Below are 13,686 nucleotides of genomic sequence, written 5' to 3'. Positions count from 1 at the left end.
GGACCTTCAGTGCTACAGAATACAATCCTGTCTCGGCAGTCTACAGACAATTCCTTGGTTTGTGCTCTGACATGCACTGTTAACTGTGGGACCTTATATAGACAGGAGTGTGCCTTTCCAAATCATGTCCAATCAACTGAATTTATCACAGGTGGACTCCAATCAAGTTGTAGAAACATCTCAAGGATGATCAGTGGAAACAGGATGCACCTGAGCTCAATTTTGAGTGTCAGGCAAAGGCTGTGAATACTTATGTACATGTGATTTTTTTCATTTTTTATTTTTAATAAATTTGCAAAGATTTCAAACAAACTTCTTTCATGTTGTCATTATGGGATATTGTTTGTAGAATTCTGAGGAAAATAATGAATTGAATCCATTTTGGAATAAGGTTGTAACATAAAAAAATGTGGAAAAAGTGAAGCGCTGTGAATACTTTCCGGATGCACTGTAAGAGGTTCATTTCTAATTTTTTTAATTCAGGCATCCTCAACAGAGCTTAGAAAACCAAAAGGTATCACATTACTCTGCTGTTTTGCAACATAATTTACTCCAAAACAATGTTTTAAATGCAATAAGGAAATTTTCATAACCACTGAACAATTTACAAAAAAAAAAAAAAAAAAAAAAGCGGCAAAACAGGATCATCAAGACCCAAAACCTTTGCTCATATCAACTTTGAAATGTATTATTTCTCTGCAGACGGGGTCAGCTACAGTACTACAGTCCAGTATAACCAATACATAACCCTTTAGAGCATTTTTAAATCATTCTGGGATTACATGGATACGGTTTTGCACAAACTTGTCCATGTCAGCCCGAGTGCATGTTGTCATTAAAGCGAAAGGGGAGTGAATAATTTCAACTTTTCTCTCAAATTGCTATGAAAATAATATAATTGGTCATTTATTTATTTGTTGGTTTAAAGTTACAATTAATTACTTAAAAATAAACATGTTCACTATGGTCTCAGATTTTTGGACCCCACTGTTTATAATACAATATTATACAATAACCTTCTCTTCTTCATCAACTTCCAGTCCAATTCCGATTCCTATGTAGTCCAAGACTACATAGAGTGGGCAAAAGAGTCCATTCCAGCCTATTTCAAGACCCATCTATCGTAACACACATGCACATCCACAAAAAAATCTGTATTCATTTTAATTATTATTTATTCATACTGACACATGGCTAGTGCACTTATCTGTTCCTACAACTATTCAGAATTGCCTGACATTTGTTGACCACTGCAGTCTCACACCAAAAAGCCAGAGAACTTCTTCAAGAACACAGCCGCGAATTCACCGTTAATCCGTCCTCTTCAAAATGCAAAAATTCAAGCCAGCGGGCCAGTAACCAAGATAGTCTTGGGATACTGAACAGGGTTTTGTTAGGAAAACAACCAAAAACACACCTCTCTACTATCTTCACCAACATGCGATTGACGCTTCGTTCAACTCTACGCAAGGTTGTGGTATTTATAAGAAAGGGGCGGGGTTTATGTGGACTAAATGATTGGAGAAGTCCAGCATAGTCACCAGAGAGAAGTTTGTTGTTGCACCGGAAGATTATATCGAGTTATGACATTTTGATTAAAGATTACGAGGTCAAACTTATGAAAAAACATATGCATGGATTCACAATAAGATCAATAACATGTATTTAGAAAATAGATAGGGTGAATTTTCATTTCATGCAGACTTTAAGAAGTCACTAAATGCCTCAAATATAAATACAAAGAATGCCAAAAAATTGATTTTGAATCTATTTTAAAATTTAATCTATTTTACCTAGAATAGATTACTTTTTTTTTTTTTTTTTAAGAATTTTTCCGACCAACAAGTTGAACCTGCTTACTGGTTTTCCCTCAGCCACACAACATGAAAAGACAGACCACTTTCTAAAACAACAACAGTTGTCATTAAGCCACATTATATCTGGGAAAACTATACTCTTGTCATATCAAGGTAAAAATAGTGAAGATCTTTTTAACGACACACATTTGATGTATTTGTAGAGCAAACAAACAAATACATTCTTAGAAACATACACAAGAGAACTATATTTATGATGTTTAATGAGAACAAATGGGACCAGCAGAGATCCAAAGATGATCAACAAAGTGCAAAAACTCCCTTCACCCATGTTTTGACCTGTGATTTTATTTATTTATTTAATAGCTCAGTGAAGTGAAGATAAAATTTAATATTTGATTCATGTAGAATTGTGGATTTTCAAGTATACTTGAAGCACCATTTGGGGTTCCTCAGCTGCCACACTGGCGGAACCATCTGGAGATCCTCCAGGCATCCTTTAAAAGGGCATCAAATATACTTTTTATGTCCTAAAGGAACTTCAAAATATAAGTTTGAAAATCATCTGATTTTCATCTGAAAATATTTGACAAATGTTACTTTGCCAACTAAGTTTCTTTATATAAATATTTTACTGTCCAGTGCTGCTTTAAATAGCGCAACACAAACACCAGTCCTTTATTTAATATTGCCAACTCACCAGGGCAGTCGCGCAAAGGAAACGTTTGTTGAACTCACTAACAAAAATGTATCTTTGAAATGCAACATAAATATTGTTATGCATAAATATACATATGTTACTCTCTTTCAGTGTGATTTCAGCTCAATAACATTTTAAAATACAGCAGTGTGGCTGTGTCTGTGGCAATTTTTCTCTGTCTTGTGTATAGGGGAGAGGAGACAACGGTTAAAGCGTAGGCACAATGGATACGTTTAAGTTGTTGTTTTTTTCCCAACACTTGTCTAAGTGTCCAGCAATAGGCAGAGGCAGATAGGGTGGTTTATGAGAGACAACAACAGTAGGGCGTGGAACATATGCAAAGTGTAGCAAAAAAAGCTGACCTTGTAAAGAAAAGGGATTTAAATTTTTTTTTTTTTTTTTTTTAAGATTTTACTTATTTAATTAATGGATTTAATTATAACACATTTTTAGGTCTGTAATGGGCATATGTTAGTATGCTATTTTATGGTCCTCAATTAAAAGTGAAATTCTTGGACCTGAATTATAGGCACTAGTATAGAAATGTTGTAGGGTCACTGGGCGTGTACTGTAAATATGCTTAACAGGTGGAAATAAAACCAGGCAAGGTGAGTCAGAGTTAAAGCTAGAGGTAGTGAGGTGGGGGGAAAATAAACTCCAGTTGAAATCAGCACTGATTATTGTACATGTCATTCTTGACAGTAGAGGAAACAGCAGTTAGAATACAGATCAGAGCAAAATGATTAAGATGAACACAGCTTTGTGTGTTGCTGGTGCCGTACTTCTCAACATAGCTGGTAAGATCTCGAACTAGTTTGGTGATAAACAAAACTATATAAAATCACAAAATCAGGTCTATGTTTGATGTTTATGCTTGAATTGCTTAATACTGACAAGCCTATTTAATTCCTGTTGATAGGTTTTTGTAACTCATACAAACTGATACCTGAAATGGCTGTTACTGTATTGGTAAAAACATAATCACTACCAGCCTAAGTTTGGACAGACTTCACATTGAATTTATGTTTCTAATGATTTTAAACCTCTTTTGATCTAATGATTTAAATGTTTGAACATTAGTTTTATAGATAAATATAAATTGTGCCTACATATGATTTTCTTTACACAGTAAAAATGTAATGATCAGCTATTTTAATGGACAATTTGGATGAGATAGTGAAGGAAAAGTAGCCAACAAGTGGTCAGAATACATGCGAAATCCTTTAATACTGTTTAAAATGCATCCCAGGTAGCACCTCACGCAATTGACTGGGAGAATGCTTAGAACTCTCTTTCTAGGAAATCTAGGAAAAGGGTGGCTCCTTTGAATGACATATAGGATAGATTTGATGTTTTGTAACTTTTTCTGTCACTACATAATTCCCATACTTGCATTAGTGTTATTTCATAATTTTGATGACTTTATTCTAAAATGTGGTAAATATTAATAATAATTAGAGATGCACTGATATCAATTTCTGATTGGCTAAAAGTACCAAGTACCGAGTCTTAAAGGAATAGTTGACCCAAAAATGAAAATTCTCTCATCATTTACTCACCCTCTGCTGCAGAACACAAACAAAGATTTTTAGAAGAAAATTTCAGCTCTGTATGTCCATACAATGCAAATGTATGTCCAACACTTTAAAGCTCCAAAAAGAATATAAAGGCAGCATAAAAGTAATCCATAAGACTCCAGTGGTTTAATCTGTGATCCAATCACTTTTGGGTGAGAACAGACCAAATTGTAACTCATTTTTTACTGTACATGTTGCCATTGACGGCTCTAGGCACGATCATTATTTCAAGCTTGATTACAGAAAAGCGTCTGCCAAATGCATAAATGTAAATGTAAATGTACACTTCCTAGTGCTTGACGCATGCGCAGAGCACTAGATAGCACTAGGAAATGTAATCGACCTTGAAATCATGATTGCTAAGAAGACTGCAGATGTTAAGATTTATAGTGAAAATTGAGTTACATTTTGGTCCATTCTCACGGAAAACTGATTAGATCGCTTCAAAAACACAGATTAAACCATTGGAGTCTTCTGAATTACTTCTGTGCTGTCTTTATCTGATTTTTGGAGCTTCAAAGTTTTGCTCACCATTCACTTGCATTGTATTGACCTACAGAGCTGAAATATTCTTCTAAAAAAAAGTCAGACAAATCAAAAATCTGGGATGGCATGAGGGTGAGTAAATGACAGAATTTTCATTTTTAGGTTAACTATCACTTTAAGGATCGGACAATACCGAATACTGATATGAGTAGTTTTGTGTTGGTAAATATATGGCATTCTATTTGTGCATGTACATTTGATATCTTGATATAGACATTTTCAGTAATAAAAAATGACATTTCAGGACCATTTTACCAGGAATTAGCTTACTTTTAAAAGTTACCCAGAGCCATTATTATTTGTTATCTTTGGTCTCTTCCCACATAGGCTCTCTCTGTCAGTTGGATGGTAAGTTATTACACTCTTGATGACCATTAAAAAATTGTTCCACATATAACATTTCTTGAGTGTTTGTGAGACATTTTAACAAGGAATTCTCACATCTTCTCTTCTCTCATAAGTGTGTGGCCAAGCTCCCCTCAACAACAGGATTGTTGGAGGGCAGGATACAAGCGAAGGAGCTTGGCCCTGGCAAGTCAGCATTCAAAGTGCTGGAAGCCATTTCTGTGCTGGGAGCCTTATCAATAAGGACTGGGTTTTGTCTGCAGCTCACTGCTTTCAGAGGTATGAAGTTAAAAAAAAAGCTAACAGTTTACCCAGAAATGAACATTCTGTACATTTGTAGTCACCCTCATGTTATTCCAAACCCATATCACCTTCTTTCTGTGGAACAAAAATGCAGTTTTTGAAGCATATCCTGTCCCCTCATTTTCATATAATGAAAGTGAATGAGGAATACAGCATACAAGTCATATGGACCACTTTTATGATCCCTTCAAGTTGCTTTTTTTGTCATTTTGGAGCTTGACAGCATCAGTCCTGATTCACTCTCATATGGAAAAGTGTGGCCAGGACATTATTCAAAAATTCACCTTTTGTGTTCCATGAAAGAAAGAAAGTTTTACAGGTTTGGAGTAATACCACACTAACTACTGAAACTAGCTTATAGTAGCATTAAGAATCACTTTTTCTTCTTGTAGCATCCACTGGTATACCATTACAATCTACTTGGGACGTCAGAGCCAAGTATCAGGCTCAAATCCAAATGAGGTCTCTAGGAGAGTGAGTCAAATTTTCAACCATCCAAACTATAACAATCCCAGTAATGACAACGACATAGCACTGGTTCAGCTCTCCTCTTCTGTGACTTTCTCTGATTATATTAAGCCAGTCTGCCTGGCTGCTGCTGGTAGTATATTGGCTGCTGGTACTGCTAGCTGGGTCACTGGATGGGGCACTCTTATTTCTGGAGGTGAGTGTGTTTACACAATAGTCTAAACAGCAGCAAAACGCCCCACAGCAAATCTCTATTAAAAAAGATATTAAAAAGTTATCTTCTGGTCTGTATGTCACAGACTCCCAGCTACCCAACATACTGCAGGAAGTGAAAATACCAATTGTGAGCAACAGTGACTGTAATAAGGCCTATGGAGGTGGCATCACAAACAACATGATTTGTGCTGGACTGTTAAATCAGGGAGGGAAAGACTCGTGCCAGGTAAGATTTTAGTCCAGTCGTTTCAGTCATTACAACTTCTGTCTGGTTAGAAGTGCTTGGAACTCCTTTATCAGTCTGATTACATTATCAATATCATGCATGCTCAAAATGAAGTGCTGAATCCAGCATTTCTGAGTAAAAAGCAGGCCACTCTTAATGCTATCCTTCATTAAACTGAGGTCTACTTGAAGGAAAACGAAATTATATTTAGTCTTTTTGACAATCACATAATTTTTTGTCCCTCTTGTTTTACGTGCAGACTAAAAATGAGGTTTGCAAACTCTGATCAGCACAAGAGTGCAGCTTTGTCAACACCTTTACCTTACCAACCTGCTCTGAAAACCCTCTATCGACTGAGTAAATCTCTATCGATTGAGTAAACATGTTCCCTCAAATTAACTGAGTAATGGAGACTCTAAAACTTATGTAATTAAGTTCACTTAACTTGGTGATCATATGGAATGTACTTAACTATTTAAGTTAAGGTAACTAGATGCAAGTAGGCTTAACTCAGATTTGCTATTTAACTGTTGTTGTTTCTACTTAATAATTGTAATTGAATGGACTCAAATTTAGGTCATACAATAACACAGCTTAAATAAAGAAGATTATAATTGATTCAAGGTCAACCATTAAATAAACATATTTCTCCACAGAAATTCATAGACATCTGTACTTCAGTTGCACATGTACAGGTGCATCTCAATAAATTAGAATGTCGTGGAAAAGTTCATTTATTTCAGTAATTCAACTCAAATTGTGAAACTCGTGTATTAAATAAATTCAATGCACACAGACTGAAGTAGTTTAAGTCTTTGGTTCTTTTAATTGTGATGATTTTGGCTCACATTTAACAAAAACCCACCAATTCACTATTTCAACAAATTAGAATACATCATAAGACCAATAAAAAAAACATTTTTAGTGAATTGTTGGCCTTCTGGAAAGTATGTTCATTTACTGTATATGTACTCAATACTTGGTAGGGGCTCCTTTTGCTTTAATTACTGCCTCAATTTGGCGTGGCATGGAGGTGATCAGTTTGTGGCACTGCTGAGGTGGTATGGAAGCCCAGGTTACTTTGACAGTGGCCTTCAGCTCATCTGCATTTTTTGGTCTCTTGTTTCTCATTTTCCTCTTGACAATACCCCATAGATTCTCTATGGGGTTCAGGTCTGGTGAGTTTGCTGGCCAGTCAAGCACACCAACACCACGGTCATTTAACCAACTTTTGGTGCTTTTGGCAGTGTGGGCAGGTGCCAAATCCTGCTGGAAAATGAAATCAGCATCTTTAAAAAGCTGGTCAGCAGAAGGAAGCATGAAGTGCTCCAACATTTCTTGGTAAACGGGTGCAGTGACTTTGGTTTTCAAAAAACACAATGGACCAACACCAGCAGATGACATTGCACCCCAAATCATCACAGACTGTGGAAACTTAACACTGGACTTCAAGCAACTTGGGCTATGAGCTTCTCCACCCTTCCTCCAGACTCTAGGACCTTAGTTTCCAAATGAAATACAAAACTTGCTCTCATCTGAAAGAGGACTTTGGAACACTGGGCAGCAGTCCAGTTCTTCTTCTCCTTAGCCCAGGTAAGACGCCTCTGACGTTGTCTGTGGTTCAGGAGTGGCTTAACAAGAGGAATACGACAACTGTAGCCAAATTCCTTGACACGTCTGTGTGTGGTGGCTCTTGATGCCTTGACCCCAGCCTCAGTCCATTCCTTGTGAATTTCACCCAAATTCTTGAATCAATTTTTCTTGACAATCCTCATAAGGCTGCGGTTCTCTCGGTTGGTTGTGCATCTTTTTCTTCAACACTTTTTCCTTCCACTCAACTTTCTGTTAACGTGCTTGGATACAGCACTCTGTGAACAGCCAGCTTCTTTGGCAATGAATGTTTGTGGCTTACCCTCCTTGTGAAGGGTGTCAATGATTGTCTTCTGGACAACTGTCAGATCAGCAGTCTTCCCCATGATTGTGTAGCCTAGTGAACCAAACTGAGAGACCATTTTGAAGGCTCAGGAAACCTTTGCAGGTGTTTTGAGTTGATTAGCTGATTGGCATGTCACCATATTCTAATTTGTTGAGATAGTGAATTGGTGGGTTTTTGTTAAATGTGAGCCAAAATCATCACAATTAAAAGAACCAAAGACTTAAACTACTTCAGTCTGTGTGCATTGAATTTATTTAATACACGAGTTTCACAATTTGAGTTGAATTACTGAAATAAATGAACTTTTCCACGACATTCTAATTTATTGAGATGCACCTGTACCAGGAGAAATGAGACTGGGTCTAACTTGAACAAAGGGGACACAATCACCCTGGTGACATCACACAAAACAACTATTTGCAACAAAACAACATAATTAATACTACAAAAGAGCTAAAACCTCTATGGATTCTTAATAACATCTATTTAAATGTCCCCATATGTTCCCTTTGACCAAGGAAACAGGGGCGGAGCCAGGAATTTTTCACAGGGGTGGTCGGGCAGGGGCCAGCGATCGGTCTGTGGTGACATAGAAATTTTCGGGCAGTACATGTTAAGTCTTGTGCCCAAAAATGGCAATTGCTAGTGGGGTGGCCAATAGGGTGCCAAGTCTTCAGTCCATGGTGGCCACGGCTACCCCTGGCCACCCCCTAGCTCCGCCACTGCAAGGAAACATAGTTAAATAATTCAAGCCTAAGGCATTATCGGGTATTCCCCATAGCCTCAATTTTGTACTCAATAGTTTGAGTTATTAACACTTAAAATCTATGGAAGTCTATGGATTAAAAAAATAAATAAAATAAAATACATTCAAGGAACATAGATATTTCAGTTATGAGCCCAAAACTTGACATTTCAAGTGATGTTTAATTAAAACAACTTGATTTTTCCAGTAATGACATCTGTAGGGTTTACAGTGCACAACACCAGTTGCATACATATGTCTAACAGTTGCTAGCTGTAAATTGGCAGATATATAAATGTTAAGTGCTTGTCTATGCAGGGCGACTCTGGAGGTCCGATGGTCAGTAAGAACGGCTCTCTGTGGATTCAGTCTGGCATTGTGAGTTTTGGTACAGGATGCGCAGATCCCAGGTTTCCTGGTGTGTATACAAGGGTGTCTCAATACCAGGACTGGATCAACTCTTACATAACCAACAACCAGTCGGGATTTGTCAAATTCATCTCCAGTGGATCCAGCAGAGGCTTACCCAACCTTCTTCCCCTCACATTCTTCATCATCCCTCTAATCTCTTTTTATTAAAGATGAGCTTATTTGAATATTAATCATCAGAGTTCTTTGATTAAAAAACAAAAGACAATTGTGCTATACACACTCTTATAAATGGGATAAAAGAGCATATATATATTTGTATTTTTTATTTTTTTTTAAATGTAGTATTCTTTAAAGAGCACCTATTATGGTTTTTAAACGTGCCTAATTTTGTTTTAAAGGTCTCATACAATAGCATGCATGCATCCAAGGTCAAAAAATACTTTAATTTGCTCATAATTTAAATTGCAGCATTACCTTTTTTTTCCCAGTGTCAAAAACGACTCGTTCAATGATCCGTTCTAAAGGATTCATTCTAAACTCCTCCTTTCAGAGAGCCTACTCTGCTCTAATTGGTCAGATGTCCCAGTCTGTTGTGACTGGTCTACCGCTTAATGTATTGTTTGAGGGCGGGTCAAAGCTGTTCACGAGCAGCCAATGAAGACCAGAGGCGGATTTTTTGTTACCAAATTACTAGGTTAGTGCAGGAAGTAAATCTGGAATTACTAACGACTCGTTTCAGGTGTTCAGAGTAGTGATGGGAAGATCAGATAATTTTACTGACTTGAATCTTTGAGTCTCGTTCAGCAAAATGAACGAATCTGTATTCAAGTCATTTAGTTCATTTGAGCAGAATTAAATTAAAATGTTACATTTTCAATAGCCAAATCCCCCACAACACATCTACGTACCCAAACTTTGATTATAGTCCCAATAAGAAAAAATGTATAATGCAGCCACGGACAAATTATGAGAAACAGAAAGATTATTTCACCTCTGGAATCTTCTTGTCGGAGTCGTTCGTTCTTTTGTCACTGCATAGCGTATACTGCTGTCACGTGACAAAAGAACGTACGACTCGGACCAGAAGATAGGAGAGGTGAACTAATCATTTCTGTTTCCTGTGTGAGCAATGCATAGCGTATACCGCTGTCACATGACAAAAGAACGTATGACTTGGACCAGAAGACTGGAGAGGTGAATTAATCATTTCTGTTTCCTGTACAGCGCCTATGCAGTTTTCACGTAACAAACGAACGGAGGTTGCGCAATGCACATGCGTGGCCAACACAAAATGAACGAATCACTCTCTGAGACTACTCGTTCTTCTGAGTCACATAAAAGATTCATTCAAAATTAAACGAATCGTTCATGAACAACCCATCACTAGTTCAGAATCGGTTCTTTCTTTTGGGAGTCAATAACTTCATTTGTCGCAGTTTGATTTTTGAAACTTTGCAGACTTTTTTACATTCACAAACAGCTATATAACACACTACATGAAAGGTAATATGTTAATCCAATGTTACTGAGGCATGTTTATTTATTTTAGGTTGATCAAGTAATTGCAATTATAAGAGCTTACAATAATAGAGTTCTAATAATCTGATGTTCAGAATGATTGTAAAATCAAAGTACAGTGCACTGATCTGATATTTGGCCTGAATATGAGACATAAATTGCCCATTACCCCCATTTTGCGTTGTATGTAAACAGACACCTTTACCTCCATTCTTACCTGCATTTCCAATGTACTCAAGTGTTGTGTTTATGCTTTGACATCAAAAGCAGAGAATAATTGGATGATTTCAAATCTCATGTAAACACGTTTTTCTTGCGTTGTCAGATTCTTTAAATAGGTTAATTTTTGGTAGATATCAGCGTATTGCTATGCATGTAAATGTGCTAATTGAAAGGAACCAAAACAAATGCACTGCAGCACTTTTGTATGTTGATAAAATTCTTTTACCATAGCACTTCCTTGTTGAAAAGAGCACTGATGGTCATCATCATAGAACAAAGCTTTTAAACAAGCTTAACCAGAAACTATAGCTAAGTTTTGTGATGAACATCATGGCTATTGCTGGTCCATCAACTATCCAAGCACAAACCAACCTGGACCGCCATGGCAGGGATGGTTTAAGCTGGTTCAGCAGGGTTACTTCATCTCAGGGACTGAATATTTATTGCAAAAGCTGTTCAGCCTGTGCTCTGCAATGTGATCAGAGATACTGCTTTTTAAAAAATTTACTTAACTTTAATTAGTTGCCATGTTGTAATCACACAGGAACAGAATAAATACAGGGCATAAGAAGGAATTGGCTTGGAGAATGTTCTCTCTGTCCATACTGTAAAATCTGCTTAGTCAAGCCTTTGAATGATATTGTGTAGAAAGTGGTATCAAATTACACTGTCCGCCGACTTGACAATAGCAGGTGGCTGCCTTCTCAATGTGTGCCTCTTCTTTCAAATAAAGTAGTTAATTAAATCTACAAGGGCATAAGCGAACCAGACCTCTTATGTAAATGTATTTATCTATTTAATTGGAAATATTCCACCAGGTCAGGTCACGCTTTGACTTATTTGTCATATTTGATTTTACCCTACGTAGTTGTGTTCATGGTTTTCGAGGATGACGTCATGTCACACAGCCTGTGAGAGCCTTACATAAAGATATGATTAGTGAGGATGCCCTAGTGGTGCAGCCCATTCTGTTAGAGGGACTGCCATCATCTACTGGCAGCATAATATTCATCCTCTGCCAGATCCTTCCCTGTGATTTACATTATATCAATCATGTCACACACACACACAAATTCCAGTCTTCTTTTATTTGTGCATACCTGTAAGTTACAGCTAGTCCTTAGGTAGCCTATTCTTAAATAACTTTTGCGTGACTGTCATTGGCATTTGCTGACCAAAACAGTCTCACAATGCTAGAGAACTAAGTCACAAAAAAAAAAAAAAAAAAACATACATTTTGATTTAAAAATGAAAACCATCATCTCAAAAAATAAATATGTGTCCTCTATATCAGCTCTCTACTAGTTAGTACAAAAACATAATGCTTACTAGCATGTGCAGTTGCCTCAAAAAGTATTTAGACACTTAAAATGCACTTGAAAATGTAGCATTGCCTTAGATAAAAGCAAAAACAAACAACAACAAAACAACAATAACAATAAAAAACAAGTAGCATCTGAAAAACAAATGATACTACACAATTTTGACCCCCACACACCAAGAGTGTAATTTGTACCAAAATCATGATTTTTTTTTAAACAAATACCCTACCCTATTTACCTCTAAATTACTAAAAAACATAATAAATTTTTATATAAAATAAGAACATTTTATGTTACATTTACTTTTACACTTTAACTACGTCACAATTTTATTCAGGGTTATACTGCCATCTGTTGGAGAGAGAGAGAGAAAAAAACTTTAGACATGAAATTACAACATATAACCAGCAGATGGCTGCAGAACTCATTTGCCTGATTGAAGCAAACTGATTTTTGTTTTCAGATCTTACTTACAGATCTTTTTTGCTTTTAGATATATGTTCAGACTTTATCAAAGACATTCTTTTATTTTTTTAAAGAAAAATAAGTTGCACAGTAGTCTTACTGCAAAGATTAAATACAGAGTTTCACTGCATTTTTTAAATACAGGCCGCTACTTTGGTCTAGTGGTAGCATATACAGGTTGAACAAGAGCAGTACAAGAATTGAGCCTTGTGGGACTCCACACGTCATGGATGTCCACTCAGATTCATAGTTGCCTATGTTCACATAGTAACCCCTCCCTTTTAGATTTGACCTGAAGCAACTGAGGACTGTCTCAGAGAGCCCTACTCAGTTATCTGTCTAGGAGTATGTTGTGGTCAAAGGCAGCACTGAGATCTAGTAATCCCAGCACTGATATTTTGCCAGAATCAAAATAATAAAAACTTTTGTACCTGTCCCCATAAAGCCACAAATGCATTGCCCAAGCATACATTCTTATATTACACAAGCGTAAGGGCTTATCTGTATTTCATCATTTTAGGATCCCATAAAGCAGTGCAATACTGTTATTTTACAATTTGTTTTATTATATTTTATTATATGTATTCTTTTTTTATTATATTTTTATTATAGAATTTTTATGTTATATATATATATATATATATATATATATATATATATATATATATATATATATATATTTTTTTTTATACATTTTATTTTTGTAAAAAATAAATTAAAAAATACAGTTAAAACCTGGTAATACTTTTCAGTTAATTGACACTGCTCCACAGGCTGAATTGTACTTTTTAATAGACAGATGCATGAAGACTGCAGAGTGGCAGGACTGGAAACTGAGCCCCCACAGGAACACTGTTGTTACTAACTTTGTGCCACAGCTCTATTACTCTGGGTATTTTAAAATATAT

The 13,686-nt window shown here is 36.3% G+C and overlaps 1 protein-coding gene across 2 annotated transcripts; it reads left to right on the top strand.

Moving 5' to 3' along the window:
• The first annotated feature begins 3,168 nt into the window (after positions 1-3,168).
• On the top strand, positions 3,169-11,558 carry LOC127451591 (trypsin-like). 2 transcript variants are annotated; one of them, XM_051716387.1, is made up of 7 exons: positions 3,169-3,314; positions 4,968-4,988; positions 5,102-5,264; positions 5,681-5,762; positions 5,868-5,952; positions 6,056-6,198; positions 9,198-11,558. In XM_051716387.1, the coding sequence occupies exons 1-7, from the start codon at positions 3,257-3,259 to the stop codon at positions 9,456-9,458; spliced, it is 813 nt and encodes a 270-aa protein (XP_051572347.1). In that variant the 5' UTR covers positions 3,169-3,256; the 3' UTR covers positions 9,459-11,558. The 2 variants fall into 2 exon arrangements, with proteins under 2 accessions (XP_051572347.1, XP_051572345.1); XM_051716385.1 differs by having other exon boundaries at positions 5,681-5,952.
• The last annotated feature ends 2,128 nt before the right edge of the window (positions 11,559-13,686 follow it).

This window comes from Myxocyprinus asiaticus, chromosome 14, assembly GCF_019703515.2.
Source record: "Myxocyprinus asiaticus isolate MX2 ecotype Aquarium Trade chromosome 14, UBuf_Myxa_2, whole genome shotgun sequence".
In the NCBI taxonomy this organism is placed as follows: Eukaryota; Metazoa; Chordata; class Actinopteri; order Cypriniformes; family Catostomidae; genus Myxocyprinus; species Myxocyprinus asiaticus.
Note: the sequence above shows the minus strand (reverse complement) of the source record. Positions and strands in the feature narration are given on the sequence as shown.

Excerpts from the sequence above, each read along its gene's own strand:
- LOC127451591 (XM_051716385.1), top strand. The coding sequence starts at position 3,257 with ATGATTAAGATGAACACAGCTTTGTGTGTTGCTGGTGCCGTACTTCTC. Across the intron at positions 5,953-6,055 it reads GGGCACTCTTATTTCTGGAG|ACTCCCAGCTACCCAACATA; the intron begins GTGAGTGTGTTT and ends TGTATGTCACAG. Across the intron at positions 6,199-9,197 it reads GAGGGAAAGACTCGTGCCAG|GGCGACTCTGGAGGTCCGAT; the intron begins GTAAGATTTTAG and ends TTGTCTATGCAG.